The sequence below is a fragment of the Poecilia reticulata genome, linkage group LG22 (assembly GCF_000633615.1).
Source record: "Poecilia reticulata strain Guanapo linkage group LG22, Guppy_female_1.0+MT, whole genome shotgun sequence".
Classification (NCBI taxonomy): Eukaryota; Metazoa; Chordata; class Actinopteri; order Cyprinodontiformes; family Poeciliidae; genus Poecilia; species Poecilia reticulata.
Window position 1 is genome coordinate 9,525,049 of NC_024352.1, and position 16,790 is coordinate 9,541,838.

Consider the following 16,790-nt stretch of genomic DNA (forward strand, 5'->3'; position numbering starts at 1 on the left):
AACTACAATAAGTAGATCACATTCTCTTTAGGTTTTCTCTGTGTGCTGCAAACTCATTAAATGTAAACTCATTAGAAGCCCGAACCACCATCAGGCAAATAATTCTGGTCCGACCCGAAATATTGTTACCTGTCAAATTACCTGTCAAACCAGAGCTTCCTAACCAAGGTGTCCATAACTCTTCAACACGCTGTCAGCTCCCAGTCAGAAAGATGCATTTAGTTCAGTGTCCATGAGATGATATTCGGAAAGGATCTTTTATTTGATTGATTTTAGTTTCCTCTGTGATGAACTCTGCATAAAGTCTATCATGTCTCCATGTGCGGCAGTCAAAGGTGTTAATTATAACATGTCAAATGACAGAGGGGCCTAAAAACTAACCAAATATTCAGTTTGGTTATTTTTAAAAATTATATATATGTGCACACACACATTTAAAATTTTGCCCCCCCAGAGGTAGTCCTGGCCCCCCCAACTTTAAAAGTCTAGCTCCGCCACTGCATGTACCTGTTTATTGGATGTGAGGAACATTAGTACCAAAAAGGCACAGAGCAGATCCATTATTACAAATTATTTTTTTAACAGTAGGGTGACAAAAAAAACAAAAACAACTCTTCTTTTCCTGCAGAAAGATCCTTTCACAGAAAGGATTATGGGACACAGACTCTTACAAAGCGTAAGTAGGACCATTTACTAAAGCCGGAGAAGCAAATCACAACGACATGACGAAACCTCTCAATGGCAGGGTTATGCCTGCATGGCTTGTGTACCTAAACATTTGAGTTCAATAAAAAAAAATTTTTTGCTGCTGCTGATCACAAAATGACTTTGACACCTTCGATTAATGAACAGCTGTTGTAAAAACACAGGAAGAAACAGAGAAATTCATTTAAATTTCATAGCATCAATTTAAAGAAAGTACTTTATTCTAGAGGTTGTAATACTTAAAACGGACCTTGTAAAGCTGCAAAGAGAAGCGCGACTATCCACCTTATTCCTAGCACATGGTGAGGGCTTGCGTTAATTTTGGGTGCGACTTCCGCCGCAAACCGGAACCGCCATTTGTTTACATGTTAGTAACTCGCTAACCGGCTTTCGTCAGAGGTTTTAGGCTGTAAAATATGTGAGAACACCAGCTGTCACAGCTTAAACGTGGCAATATTGTTGTTGTCGCTACCTGCAGCTAGTGAAAAGTGGGATGGTGACTTGAAGAAGTGGCCGCAAATAAGCACTTAGCTTATGTAGCTACTTCGCTGACTCACTGCTCCGGATGCAGATGTGGGTTTTCTTCCGTTTGCTTTTAGTCCACAAAATGAAACGAGGACAGAAAGCATTTTGGCTTCTCTATTCAAGTTTATATATATATATAGTCACATTCTTTTTGTTTCCTCATCTGTCGGTAGGAATAGAGCATTACTTTTGTTTTTGGAGTACGTTCAAAAGTAGCCACAAACTCATTTTGGTCTGATTATTACGGTACAGTCACGACCAGCGCAACGGCTACCGGAACTCCACGAGGGCATCTTAAGGCGGTTTTCCACTGGAAAGACTAACCGGTTCATGTGTGGTCCGGTTCCAGCCCAGTGGGGAGCTTCTCCATATTACGGTCTGGAGCGCACAGCGGTTGTGGTCACCTAAACGCTTGTGTTCGTGATTAAAGTCATAATTACGCTCCTCTATACTGAGCAGCTGTCTGATAGCAGACGCCATGTTCTTAATAAATTTTTACTTAATATGGTACAATAACCAAAAAGAGAGATGTAAACGTCTACCAGGAATAAAGATTAGCAAAAAAACCCCCCCTACAAATTACAGTGAACCACTACCACTTCCGGTGGACGCCGGAAGTAAGACCCATAAACGTTCCACAGCACCTTCTCCCAGGAATAAGGTGGATACTATATTACTAATTAAATTTGGCAAATGTGAGGATTTATTGGCAACACTTAAGGCAATCATGTGGATCTTAAACATCAACCAACCAAAACAGAAATCTTAACAATAATAAAGTTGTGATATATGTGTAACAGTTAGAATTTAAGAAATAAGTTCATGACGCACAAATAAGTTCATGAGAGCACTTCAGACAGAGCTAAATGTGTTTGTTAGCATATTTTAGCATACAGGCTAAAAATAACCAGAACATCCAATCTGAAAAATGAGCACATTTACTAAGTTGTATTTAGAATCTAAAAGTTTTTAGAGTTAAGACAAGTGAACCGATGAAACCATTAAAGATAAAACATGTGAGTGGAGCCTTATGAACGCACTTGGTCCTGTCAGTTCCTGAGCACATTTTTTTGCTAACGTGGGATTAGTGGGCTTCAGCTCCTCTCTGGAAAACTTTAAATAACTCTTCTAATGTTGCCAAACGTTTTTATTGACGACGTCAGTGTAAAAAACAGGAAAACAGGCTCGTGATCCAAAATTGAAGTTTTGAAAATATGCAGAGAGGAAAAACAGCCACAGGGAGCAGCAAAGAGCTGACAGGAAGATGTTAGTGGCTGGCTAAGTGTTTCCTGCCGTCAGTGCTAGGGTTCAAAGGTTAGCACGGTCCAGGCATGGGTCAGGTGGAAGTTTTAAAAAGGAACAGTTCCAAAGCTACAAAATGTTTCTATTGCTTTGTTACAATGGTTTTATTGCAATGTCAGGTAGAATTGGTTGTTTGAAGCACACAATCAACAGAATGCTGCCCCTTCCCCACCTACTGCTGCGCATTGTTGGTCAACTGGCTTAATGAAAGCTGGAACATGTGTCCCTTACTTCCAAGAAAGTTAAAATTAACAGCTGGAAATAAATATCCAAACCACAATCTTCAGCTTCTAACACTGCTATAAAACTATGGCAGACAAAAAAGACCAATATTTTGTCCAACGTAAAGTTTCGTTGTTCTGTATGTTTGCTTAAAAGAACAGTTCAAATTTTTTTTAACTGAAGTTCTGTCTAATGGTTAGAAGTGGTTTAAATCTTTTCTGCAGAACAGGAAGTGAGAATTCTCCCTTTCCTGTCTGATAAGCCACCAATTTAGCATCCAATATGGCCGTCACATATATAGACCATACTGAAAGTTATAAATTGAAAACCAGTCTCATGTAATATATTATATTAACATTCAGTGTTGTGAAACCACAATTTGTGAGCATATTAAATAAAAAAGAGAGAGAAATTCATAGTTATCAGTGTGTATTGTTAAGAAAAGTTAGCACTAAAAAAACCCACAAATCTCGCCGTTTTGGAACTTGTGACTAAAACTAACTAAATTTTGATGTGAAGTTCCTCTCCACTCTAACTTCTGAAACTAATGGATCTCAGGCTTGTGATAAATCCAGATTTGTTGGTCCAGGACGCTGAAGCTAACGGCTAGTTCAAGGTGCTAAGCTAAAGCTAACTTCTACTGGCTTGAAGTAACTCCAGTAAAAAAAGATTGGAACCATTCTTAGGTTGTAATGGCGGCTTGTTAACAAAAGAAGATTATTATTTACACAGGAAACACAGGAGGATGGGAAGCAGTGCGTCAACAATAATCTTCCTCTGTGAAACATGTACAAAGAGCAGAACATAAAGTGCTCATGGTCTGAGTGATAAAAAGCAAAGTGGTTTAAATATTAATAAAATAATGTTACTTAGTTACTCTGACCGGAAGTTGCTTTACATGTTTCACTGTCCGTTTACGTTTCACACAGGAATATTACTGGTGACGCACCGTCTCCAACCTCAACTTCCTGAGTAAATGACCAACCGATATAAACATGACAGCTAGTAAAATAGAGTTTGCATAAATTTTTTTTCGAGACTTGAGTTTTATAAAGAAGGTGTAGAAATCTGCTTTGGGCTTAGGTGTCCTTGCTGCTAGCAGTTAGCATGATCCAGACTTGTATAAAACAAAGATGCCAAGGGAAGATACTAACTGCCGATAAGATCTCACTTCCCTTTATGTCTGCGCATCAAAACAGCATTAAAAGCACGTTGCAAGTAACAGTTAAACTGCAAAAATCTCTACATAATTTGGCATAAATGTTGCTTTTCTGTTAAAATATAAGATGTTCATGTTTAAAATATAAGTGCAAAGCAAAGTTAAACCTTGGTTTCTAATCGTGAGAACCTCTCACCGACCCATGCCTGCTTATGACTGTGGTTTTGTTCGCCTTGCTCAAGTATTGCGTCTCAGAAATGTTGCCTTATATAACGACACAACTCTGTGTTGATTATTCGGTTTTCTGTTTCGAACAAATCCCTTTTTTGTGTAACTTTTCAAGACTCAAAATGAGTTCTGTCGCATTTAAAACTAAGAAACTATTAAACCGAAGCTTAACCTGCCACATTGTTGCAATTATTCTTCTAATCCGTAACAGAGCCCCATGTTTACCCACGGCGTCTGCAGTGTATCAACAAGTATCAACAACACAGCTGACCGCCTGTATCGCCATGTCCTCAGGCCGTCTGGACTCTTACTGGGAGATTGAAATGACAAAACCGGATGAAACCAGTTAGTCTGGTTAGTAGCTCCGCATCCTTAACACTGCCACCGAGATTTGTTCGTAATACTGAATGACAGCAGAATATTATCTAAACATACACTATATATATTTTTTTATATAAAAATACATCTAAAAAAATGTTTGGTTTTTTTTGGTTGGAGGATGTGAAATAAAAAGAATGTAACAAATTCCAGTAAAAAAAAAAAAAAGAGAGAGACAAAAATCAGCACCGAGAGAAGGCTAGAAGTGTAAAAAAAAACATAAAGCATCAACATGCATGGGTTGTTTTGGCTGACAGTTCCATTTTTGACTCCAGATCACACAGAATCGTATTTTGGCCACAAAACTCGACTGCATGCTGGGACATGTAGGAGCCCTCTCAGGCTCACTCCTGCCTGGAAACTTCGGCTAAATTTCACAGGACGAATAGAGAAACGTCGTGAAGCCGTTTAAAAAAGCTGCAGAGCGAGCTCGATTCGCTGACTTAAATGTGCATGAGAGGTTTAAGAGATTGCAGAACCTTCGATCTTCATGGCTTGAACGTCAGGAGAGGGCTGTGATTGTCAAGGCGAGCGTTCGACACCTGCATAGTGTTGCCAAGGCACGGCGGTGGTGTGTTCACATCGGTTACGTGAAGAAGAAGAAGATGATAGTAGCTCCGGTTCGTCGCGCCGGAGGAATGGTGAACGTAGAATCAGGCGTTCTAGTTAAATTCCACTTTTTGTTTTTGGCTTGTAGCCCAGAAGACGTTCATCTATTTATTTACAAACAGTCCTGCTTGTCTTTCTTTTTACCTCCAGTCTTTGCATGGCTTCAAAAAGCGGCTGAAACAAAAAATAAAGATAGAAGGATCCCTTTTGTTACCTTTGAGCAAAAAACAAACTCCGTCCAAGCTGTTTGTTCTGTCAACACGTCTCTCTTCACCCAGAAGGCTCCTTGCCTGCAGGTCAGTCTCAGGAAGTGGACGAGCTTTCTCGTCGCCGGTTTGCTAACCGTTAGCAGACGCGCCGCCCTCGTCCGCCGCCGTCACACCACGAACTCGGGCACCTCGTCGTTGGTCAGGTCCAGGGAGAAGTACTTGTTCGTCCGCTTGATGGGGAAGGGCTGCGTCTCACCGAGCGCGCCGGTGCGCTGCTCCGACAGGCCCAGGTGTCCCTCGCCGTCGTTCAGCTCCTGGGCGCAGCCGAACGTGTAACTGTGGGCGGTGTCCTGGCAGAGCTCCGCCCACTGCTGGCAGTCCTTCTGGTAGAGCCGGATGTCGTCCAGCGATTGGCTGTGGCGGTCCGTGGAGGACTGAGGCTTCCGGCTCGTAGTCGTCTGTGAATGTGAAAAGGAACAATGTTGCCGTTACTTTTACTAAGCGCTGCCGTTTGGTTTCCTTGGCGACCAAATGAGGTCAAAACCTGTTTTGGGGTGAATGTAGCTTACAGCTTGGAAAAATAGCAACGTTTGTTGCATTTTCAGCGGTTCTCTTTCGCGCTGCACTGAACCAATAAATCTGAACTTGTTGAAAAACATCTGCCCCCAGTCGCCGGTGGCGGCGCCGCACCAAGAACCACTGAAGGAAACGACGAGAAAACCTCAGAGGAAGACACGAGCGCAACTTCCTCCTACGTAAAATGTAAACAAAAACGGAGTGGCGTCAGGCTTTAGAGGTTGTAGGATTTCTGTTCTGTCATTGGTAAAACAATTTCTCCCACTAACGCAAGACGCACGTGTTTGTTTTGGTTTTAATGACCCAGAATGCCCTGCGCCGTAGTTAAATTCCTGCTTTTGGAGCAGCATTTGGTCTACTAGGCATTAACATACGCATTCGTAAAATAGCAAGAATGTAGTGAGTTTGGAGCAATAAAAGCAAGATTTGCATTTGAAACTGAATAAATGTTGTCCTTGCAAATACATTGTATTTTAATAAGATTTCAATTTGTCTGAAATCTTTCTTCCCCAATGGGAAATAAAACGCTTCCATCTGCACCAAAATGTGCTGGAGAGCCAAATTTTGTATTATTCTTGAATTTTTACTTTTATCTATACTTAAAAAGACCTAGAAATCACTCTTTTTCAGTTCATTACACGACAAAACTGTCCCATGCTGCTGTCAGATCAATCAGATCTTCAGACTAAATCATCCCTGTGGTGCTGTTGCATATTTGTGCTAAATTATGCGGCTTTCAAAGGAAGGGAGAGAAAAAAAGAGCCACACTGGCTGAACGTTTACCTCTGGAAGGGTGGAACCGACTGTGTCAAATTAGGCTGGACCATATAACTGGGCTGAAAATAACTTCAAAACACTTTGGAGGTTTGTCGTCGTATTCCACCCTGTGGTTGCTTCGTCTCAGTTGCGTCGCTGCGTGTTGCCGAAATGAGTCGGGAGTTACCTGAGGCAGCGACTCGATGCTCTGTCCTCTCATCTTGACGACGGTCTCCGAGGAGCTGGAAGTGGAGGAGCTGATGTCTTTTACTATCAGGCCTGAAAAGAAAGCCAGAACACGAACGTTTTAGAGCAAATTGCAGAAACGTGGACGCTGCGTGTCGCTCCCCTAAATGTCTGTACCCRAGTATCCGTTGGTCTGGTCTGGTGACATCGTCAGCATGTCCTCGGTGATGTGGATGCACAGCTCCTGGTCCAGAGCCATCTCGTGAAGCTCCTCGTAGTCTTTGGGGTCGTCAACCAGCATCTCGATCTCTGCTGGGGAACAAAAACAATATCAGAGTAAAGGAAATACAAAACTTCAAACTGGTTCAAACCCCTGAAATCCCCTCGCAGATACATCAAACTCTCAGCTGTAGAGCAGCTTTTATACGACGACGTCCAGGACAAAAACACAAACCAGAGGAAAACAAAAAACTTGAAAACCTGTCAAAAGAGATTAATAGGCAGAAAATGAATCTTTTATCTGTTATAATACAGACACAAACCTTTACTTCTTATCTACAAGGAAGTAAAGAGGAAAGAAAACCCTTGTTTATAAATAAAGTAGCTAAATTATAAGCATACTGTGCTAATAAAAGAAACACGAGCTAAAGTAAAAATAATGGATAATAAATATATTAAGAAAAGGAAGTTTTTCAACATATCGGTGTCGTCCAGATACGAAATTAACAACCGATATTTATCTCCATCTTGATCTGTTTATTGGCTGAATATAATATTAACGTCAACCCAAATTATGACAACGGTGCAAAAATGAATGGAAAAAATACAGAATTATGAATAAAACGAATATAAAGATAAAATGATTTCATTAAAATTATTCCCTAAATCCTAAAGGTTCTTGGCTGAAGGAGCAATTAAGACCAGTTTTTTCCCCAGTAGAAAGTTGTCAAGGTCATCCAGGTCAGATCTATCATCAGGACACTCAGCATAAACCGATCATGTTTCCAGAAGGAAGGACACAAAGTTTAACAAGCACTGGACCTTAAAGTCTAACCCTGTGAAACAAAAACATTTCACTGCTCGTCTCTGTGAGCTAAGCTACAAACACGTCAGCCCAAATACAGAACAAACCATCCGCTCTTACCGTCGTCGTCCAGGATGCGCTCTTTGCCGCTGCTCTCGATGCCGGAGGTGTGGGAGCTGCCATGGCTGGTGGTGGAGGAGCTGCAGGTGCGCACGGGCCGGTGAGGGGCCTGACCCGGGGCCCGGAAGCTGTCCGTCTCGATGCCGGACGTGTGCGAGCTGCCGTGGCTGGTGGTGGAGTGGCGGGAGAGGCGCTTGTGGTGGGACACGCTGCCGGCGCTGCTGCCGCTGGCGCGGGAACGCTTGTCCAGCTGCTCCATGTCCAGCTCCAGGGCGTCGCTGATGTACGACTCCCGGTACTGCTTCTTCTCTGGAGACACGACGACATGAGAAAACTGTAATATTTAGCACATTGATACTTCACAATCTTAAAATTCTTTCTTTCTTTTTTCTTTTTTGCAGAAAATTGAGGAAGCATTGTAAGAAGATGCAGTGCTAAGTAAAAAAAAAAAAACCCTACCGTGGCGTGTGGACCGGACCACACGCCACGGTTCAAGGGGTGTGAACACTTCAGCGGAGCAGCGTGTGTAAACGGACACCGAACTCACCTTCGTTTTCCTCCAGCCGACGGACTTGCTTGAGGACGGGCTGCAGGTTCATGTAGAGCCGGTGGCTGTTGCTGAGCAGCTGCAGCAGGTGGCGGGAGCGCAGCGGGCAGCCCGTGTAGTAGATGAGCTTCCTGGCCGAGGGCAGACCGTCGGGGAGGATCTCAAACTTTTTCCCCTGAGGGAGCAAGAGAGAGGGGAAATAAAACATTTTTAAAGTGCCAGAGAGGCTGCAGGGTTTAACAGCAAGCAGGAATCGGTTCAGGTTTCTGTTTTACTTTCTCACGCAGAATTTTGATGATTTTCCAGAGAGAGGAAAAATGAAATCGGTTTGTTTTCCTCCCCCAGATTTTGTCTTTAAATGTGTCTAAAAACATGTTTGTGTGTCTGTTTCTTCCACACACCTGAATACTTTTCTTCTTATTTGACTGCAGCGCTGAGCTAAGCTTTGTTTATTTCAATATTGATTTTTTTAATGTGTAAAATATGAGTCAACTTTTATTTCAATTACACAGAGCTGTTAGGAATAATACATATTCAATACGTTGAAACAATCCAAACAAATTCTTATTGTAAATCACCTTCCTGCTCAAATTAAATGCCAAAAACACAAAATATGAAGAAAGTTAAAAAAAAAAAAATCTGTAAAAGCTGTTCTCATTAAGTTTTCTGGTATTTAGCAAATTGAAATAATTTTGGCAATTCTAACTAACTTAAAATAAGAGAAGTGCGTTCTGATTTAACTTCAGACAGTTTGTGTGTGTGTGTGTGTGTGTGTGTGTGTGTGTGTGTGTGTGTGTGTGTGTGTGTGTGTGTGTGTGTGCGTGTGTGCGTGCATGTGGGTGTGTGTGAAAATATCTGGATCCAACTCTAAATTATATTTTCCAAATCCAGGCATTTAATAAAACGGTAGATTGCACTTTATTACATAATGGTGCAGTTTGAATATCAAGCGCTTTCAAGGACTTTTTACTTCTGTAAAAAGCACTTTCCAAACCTTGAAAACACCTAATTGAAATTCAGGCATGTTTGAAAGAAATAGACATTAAAAGTTTTTTTTTTTTTGGGAAACATGATGAAGGTTGAAATAACATCTTCCTAGATATTCCAGCAGCATCACAAGCCTTTTCTGCCTCTCTTTGTGAAACATCAGGATCAAATTAAGGCAAGATGCAAAATAAAAAAAAATCTGCCAGTCTGAAACACGCCATGCCTTCTTGGAATGTTTTATACCAAAGATAATCTCAAGTCCAGAGCCCCAAATCCTTCCCCCAAACCTTCCTAACATCTGGCGTTTATTGAACGTCCCGTCCGTCTCTCTGCGCCCCGCTCGCTCTCAGACTTGCCCGCCGGTGGATGAAGCAACCCATGGGTTGGGTGAAAGCTGGAAGCCTTTTGCTATTCTGAAGAAGGGCAGGAGAAACAGTCCGGGTCCAGGCCACCCAACCGCAGCCACGCCACGGCTCGCTGTCACGGTGCTCCGGCGGGAAAACCACCCCAAACAAAAAAAAAGACGAGGGGAAAACAGGACGTCTAACACAGCAAACCCCAAAACAAAGTGAAGTATCCAGAGGTTTAAATTATATTTTTTTTAAAACCCAGATACCTTTCAGGCTCTTTTCTGTATCCGGATGGAAGAAAAATTGTGAGCTGGCAGAAAAAAAACATCCAGATATATTGAGAGCTTCTCTGGCTCACTTAGAGCGAAGCGGCTGCTGGGCTCAGCTTAACGACGCGCTGAGTCAGAGCAGAGACGAGGAGATTCAACAAGGTTCCCTTTAACGACCGCAGGGTTAATAATGAAATCAATGAAGCACGAGGCGTGTTTATCAAAAGGCAGAAATTGTTTCTGCTGATCACTAAAAATCCACATGAAGTGTGCAGAGTGTTTCTGTGTGTGTGTGTTTGCGTGTATGCGTGTGTGTGTGTGTGCTTGAGTGAGGAAAGTCTCTCAAAGTCCCCGATTGGTTCCAGAGAACTCGCCGGCGAAGATAAATCAGCCGTTTGGAGGGGAAAAACAAGGCCTTGCGTAAAGGTTTCCACAATCCTGAGTGAGAGCTCACTTTGCGCACGCATCCACTCCGAAACCCAGGGGGAGGCACCGTTTTTAATCGACGCCGCGGCTGGTTTAGGAACTCAGGAAGAAGAGCCTATCTGGGGAAAAAACACCGCGCCGCTATTCGACTCACCACAAAAACGAGTTTGCCCACGTTGGTCCAGGGAAAGTCGTACAAAAGCTGCCTGACAGAGCCGACGTTCTGCAACACAGAGAAGGGGGAGCGAGGGTTAAAGCCAACAAAGAAACAAGGACAACACTGCTGCAACCTGAGAAACGTCCTACTTCTACAGAGATGTGCTGCTTCACTTTGATACGTTACAGCTGCCAACTTTATTGTTCTCTATTGAAAACAAGGAGAACAGGTGATCTGACTTAGATACATTGATTTGATTGAGCACAAGGAATCACATTAAATTCACTCAAGTTCATTTATGAAGTTGATTAATCTATCAAGAAGTTAAACAAACATAAATAAAGTGAGTTTGACAAACTTTATTCAGATATTTGTGACTAGGCCTGTCGCGATAAACGATAAATCAATTGATCGCACAATAAATTAAACCTATCAACCTCATTTTAATTATCGGCTTATCGTCTCTTCCTGCCTTTTTTTCTTTCTGTTGATGACACTGAATGAAAAAAGGCTCAGCTCCGGTGCTCTCCACTGACCCTCCCTTCCTAATTTCATTAGTGTAATGCCCAGCGCACACTACACGAGTTGTCGGCCCATTTTCTAAACCTGAGAGACACATTAGCAGACAGAAATCCTAGGTATAACGGTTCGATCGGGTTCGTCGTGCCGTATGGTGTCCAGCCACAAGGTCACAAAATAATGGCTACAAGTTCAGTTAACTAATTTTAAAATCAGGCATTAATCAATGCTTTACTAGAATCTACCTGTGATGCATGTGGCTAGAGTCAGCGTAAAGTCCTGACTGAATGAAAATCATTATAACCTATTTATGTCACGTTGACAAAGAACAGCTGAAAACTTACCAGGTTTATCAACTGCGGTAGCAATTTGGCTCCAATTCATCTCCTTATCATTTCTATATTCTTTGCACAAAATGTTGAATAAATATTAATGTTGTTTCTACATATCATCTCCAATGTCCGCTGGATTTGGGGTTGCGCTGTGTCAGCTGTTTGGGATTCCCCTCCGTATTTTCCCCTCAGAAAGCACAGAGGAGAATCCGCGCTTTCTGATTGGCTACCTGTCATTCAGCGTTAAGCTCCCAGTCGGGGAAAACCCCTGATTTAGATCGGAGCGGCCACGACGATCTACCCTCACACACCACACACTGCAGGATGATCGGTTACGAAATCACCAGCGTCAATTTTAGATCGGCCAACATCTAAGATTGTCATAAAGGGAAATTAGGGGCAAAAAATGGTGTAGTGTGAACTATTGCGTTGGGTAGTCGGATGTGCCCATCTTCTCTATTTAAATCTAGTCATTACTGAAGGGCAACATAGACTTCATAATCTGCACTCTTTTGGTTGAATGCAGTATTTATTTCCACTTTGGCTTTATGTTGCTTAGTTTTTATTCAAGTGAGTTTTTTGTTAATGGAGACTGAGAATCCATTTTATTTTTCCTTTGGTTGTTTTGTTTATTTAGTTTATCAGTTCCAGTGTTATGTGTTTTTTTGAAAATAAAGTGTATCTATCTATGGCAGGAAATCACATGCATTATTAGTCATTTCTATTAAATCAGTGTCAAAAGGTCTTGAAACAATATTATCGTTTATCGCAATAATTTTTTAGACAATTAATCGCTCAGCAAAATTTGTTATCGTGACAGGCCTATTTGTGACCACTACTAACATAATGTTTTTTTAAAAGTTGGAGCTCTGTTCTTTTTTTTTTCAGTGGTGAATAATTGGAAAGTGGAAGAAAAATGATACCCGGTTTTAAACTTTTAACCAATAAAAAATCTGAAAAGTGTGGCGTGCATTTATAATTCTGTCCTGTGTTATTACTTTGTAGAAGCACCTTTTGCTGCAGCGGCAACTATGGATTACTTTATGATCCACTAAATACTGAATAAATGACATGTGGAAATGACTTTGGTCTTGCAAAAGTACTGTTATTTATTTTTTTTTGTTTTAACTTTTCAGCATTCTGTCACACCCAAAAACCCAAAATATTTTCTAGTTTCAAGTGCAAAAATGTTAGCACACTTGAAATAAGACAAAACTAAGTTATAAGTAACTTTTCAGTGAGAAACAAGAGCTTGTTGGACACAATAATTTCTTAATATTGATGAAAAAGTATTATTTCCTCTGAAAAATTATTTAATTTATAACACTGGAAAATATCTTGCAATAAGTAAAAAAACCTGCCAGTGGCACTGGTAGTTTTTCATCAATATTATTAAATTATTGACTTGAAACACGCTCTTATATCTTGCTGAAAAGTTACTTTAATCTTCTTTCAAGTGTACTAACATTTTTGCATGGAAAAACTACACAAAAATACTTCAGATTTGGGGTTTTTGCAGTATAGTGTGGCAAAATATGGAAAAGTTAAAAAAACGATGAATACTTTCATGAGACCAAATACATCCCCATGTGTCATGCTGGCAGAGAATGATGCTAAATTGTTTTGAGACCCTAAAATCAGCACAATTCAGCCTTATTGGAAAGGAAGAGACTTTACCTGAAATATCTGGATTCCACGTAAGGTCAGACCCAGTGTGAGCGAAGCCTCAACTTCCTTCTTATCCTGTTGACGGGGGAGGAAAACAGATGAGGAGGGAATGAAACAGAACGTGAAATCCTGCCGGAGTTTTTCTCACCTTGTACAGCCTGTAGTAGTGCACCGTGACGTCGTCGAGCTGAGCGCACTCCTTTATGTACTTGAGGTGCGCCTCTGAGGCGGTGAGTGCAAACTGGTCCTTGTGCATGTTGGGGATGTGCCTCAGGATGTACTCCCGGCCACGCTTGGCTATCACCTGAGCAGGAGGAGAGGCAGAGGGAGCCGTCAGGCTGCGGCGAGCGAAGGCGCCGTAGGCGCCGAAGCCGCCTGGCGAACAGACGCCAGAAAGGACAGCCTGTGCGCTGGCCAGAAACGCTGACCGGAAGCGCGGCCGCTGAGCTTCCAGGCGATCCAGTAACTAAGTCGTCTCCGTAAGCGGCGGCTAAATCTGTGTGAGATTTGCTTTGGGGAAAGCGTACATTGTTGACATTCCAACAATTTCCTGTAGGCACCGATTTGTGCTGTGATAAAGAGGCGGGGGGGGCTAATCACAGGAAGTGGAGGGCAATCAGACGGGTGTGGCCGTCAGAGGGCCAACGTTACCAGAATAGTCATCTTAAGGAACTCTGTGTGCCACTTTCAGGGACAAAAATAAACTAGAACTCCCAGTTTTCATCGGGCTGCATGCTAAAACGTATGTAATAGTGTTTTAGAGTTTTATCAGCGTCAAATGTAGATAGTTAGCCTCGAATCCAGGACTGTCCGCTCTCGGGGTCAGGACACTAACGGTGCAAAACTGTGTGTGTGATTTAATCTCGTTATAAATACATCTGTTTTGTGAAGGCCTCAAATGTTTCTCAGAGAACATTAGTGAAGAAAAGGCGCCATGAAGTCAGTGGCGACCCCAAGGGGTGGGCTCGGGGTGCCCTGGGCCCCTCTTTAAAAATACTGGATACCAAATTGGCCTCCATTATAATCATGTTCATGTCATAGAAAACTTCATCAATGAAGATATAAATGTTAAACCTAATAAATAAATACAAAAATGAAAATTATCATAATATTATTATAATTTCTTTAGCTGTTCCCCTGTAAAATGTTTAGTGGCCTTGCCTGGCCATTTTGATGAACATTTTATGTATTTATTTATAAAAAGTTTCTGTAGGAGGAGCCACAATGGAGTGATTTAGATTGAAGCATATCTGTGTCAGAATGGCCCAGTCAAAGTTCAGACCTAAATACAAGAGAATCTGTGTTCAAACTCACATCCAGTCTGACTGAGTTTGAGCTCTTTCGCAAAGAGGAACGAGCAAAAAAAAAAAGTCTGTAGGTGTGCAAAACAGGTGGAAAAATGATCAAAAAGACTTGTGGCTGTAAACTTCAGTGAAGGTCGTTCTACAAAGTAACCAACTCAGAAAATCTGCAGTCATGTGCAGTTTCCCTCCAGTTTCCCCATTGTGCACTACTTATTATTTATCTATCTTAATAAATACAATTAACATACACCAGGATTTGGGAACAAAATCTGAAAGAATGTGTTTTCAAACATCTAAACAGAAGAACATACTGCTTATTTATTATTATTATTTAAATTAAAGAAGGTGTGATGTGAACCGAAGACCATCTACATGCTGCTTGTGCGTCCCACTCACCCATTGGGGGAAGTAGGCCTCGGGTTCAAAGTACTTCCCAAAGTGCTTGTTGCGTTTGAAGTTCCCGAGGTCGGCCTGGAGAGCGAAGGCTGCCAGGAGGAAGTAGGCCTCCTCTCTTTGGATGCACTGTGAGAGCAGCACCTGTTTCCTCAGGTGCCAGTAGTAGTAGTACCTGGCTACCCGGTCGCTGCACGACACACAGGGCGTGGCGCGGTTAGCTCAGGTTTCTGACATTACTGTGAATGTTGGCGAATTAGGAAAACAAGGCTCATGAATCTTTACTGACCTGATTAATCTCCCGTTCTCCACATAATACTGAGCTCTGAAGTGAATGATCATCGGAGGCCCAAACTGGTCAATACCCTGGAAACGCACAAGAGGAAACACATCAATCACTGCACCGTGGAAGAAAGGTGCAGTGATTGCACCTTTCTCCCAATATTTTGTTGGTTCCATTTAGAACCAACAAAATATTGGTTCTAAATTGAAAGATAGTTCGGCTACATGGAAAGTCCGGCTCATTGATTTAGTGCAAAATCGAATGGACTAAAATTGGTTTTAAAGCGATTTGCTTAAAAAATCTCAGTTGAAGCGAACTCTGGTGCAATTCGCTTACTCATGTGAACGCTAAGCAGACTGGAGACTGTCATATGCGGGAAATGGACTATTACTGCAGGGCATTCTGGGTAAATACAACCAAAAAACCACTAACCTCTAAAGTTTGACGCTTCTCCATTTTTGTTTACATTTCGTGAAGAAGGAAGTTGCGCTGATGTCTTCCTTTGAGGTTTTTGTATCATTTCCTTCAGTGGTTCTTGTTACAGTGCCATCACAGGCCAGGAGGGGAATTAATTTTTCAAAGGGTTTGGTTCGTGTGACACAGTGCAGCCGAAAAGCAAACCGAACCAAGTGGAAATGTAACAAAAATTGCAACTTTGGTCTCTAATCAAACAGTGCTCCAGACTATCAGGTGTGAAAACATCCTTAAAGATCCTCTATTATTGTAATGTTTACTGTAATTTTCTGACCAGTCAAAATCCTTCAATAACAGGCATGGTTTAAAAAAAAAAACCCAGCAACAACAGAGCCAAGTCACCACGAGTGCATTACTTCCATTTCATGGCATTATGTAATGCAGGTAAACGTCGTAAACAAGATAGAGCATGAATACTTGAGACGTGAGATCTTTGTGCTAGTATTTACGAACACCTCAAAACCCAAACAAACTTCACACTCTAAGAAAGGTTTTGCTGGCAAACGTGATTTTTGCACATTAGAAGTTTGTGAAATATCAGTTGTCGTCTTCTCATCGACGACTTACTTTTTTCTTGCCAGTGTGAGTGAAAACAGTGCTGAAATTGCATTTTCTATATTTATTTAAATGAGTTGATTCTGAGCTAAATGTTGCATGACGTTTCTTCTCACCTTGCTGGCTTCTCTCTTCCACTCTTTGGGGCAGTACTTGGACAGCTTCTGGTCTAACTCCATGTAGATGTGTTCATTATCTGCGGGACAGGAAAGCAGGCTTCACTCACTCATTCAGCACAAGCAGATGTTGCAGAAACTTTCACTAATCTACCAGAAAAAGATGCAGACAAATAAAGTCTTGAAATTAAAAAAAGTTAGGTGCAACACACACATTTTTTTTTTGTTTTCATTCCTATTTCGTAGGAAATTCCAAAAACATTTAACGACCGGGTCCACCCAGTCGTTAAACTTTGCTACAAATAGCGAGTATTTCTGAAGAAAGAATGACCTTGTTTCTGGTTGCCGAGAGACACAACGTAAATACAGAGAAAATAGAAAACAGAGTTGACACAAACAACTTACTTTTAA

At 41.6% G+C, this 16,790-nt stretch overlaps 1 protein-coding gene across 2 annotated transcripts in view; it reads right to left on the reverse strand.

Annotated features, from left to right (window-relative positions):
- Nucleotides 1-498: 498 nt before the first annotated feature.
- The window catches only part of frmd6 (FERM domain containing 6), a 32,322-nt gene continuing 16,030 nt past the window's right edge, over nt 499-16,790 (reverse strand). The window contains exons 4-14 of one of the 2 annotated variants that reach the window (XM_017302439.1): nt 16,380-16,459; nt 15,241-15,317; nt 14,955-15,141; nt 13,403-13,558; nt 13,264-13,329; nt 10,733-10,801; nt 8,547-8,721; nt 8,000-8,308; nt 7,033-7,164; nt 6,857-6,948; nt 499-5,795 (exon numbers count right to left, since the gene is read on the reverse strand). In XM_017302439.1, the coding sequence (XP_017157928.1) occupies nt 5,505-5,795; nt 6,857-6,948; nt 7,033-7,164; nt 8,000-8,308; nt 8,547-8,721; nt 10,733-10,801; nt 13,264-13,329; nt 13,403-13,558; nt 14,955-15,141; nt 15,241-15,317; nt 16,380-16,459 (1,634 nt within the window). In that variant the 3' untranslated portion in view covers nt 499-5,504. Of the gene's footprint in view, nt 5,796-6,856; nt 6,949-7,032; nt 7,168-7,999; nt 8,309-8,546; nt 8,722-10,732; nt 10,802-13,263; nt 13,330-13,402; nt 13,559-14,954; nt 15,142-15,240; nt 15,318-16,379; nt 16,460-16,790 lie in introns of both variants that reach the window. The other variant, XM_008399012.2, reaches the window with a different exon arrangement.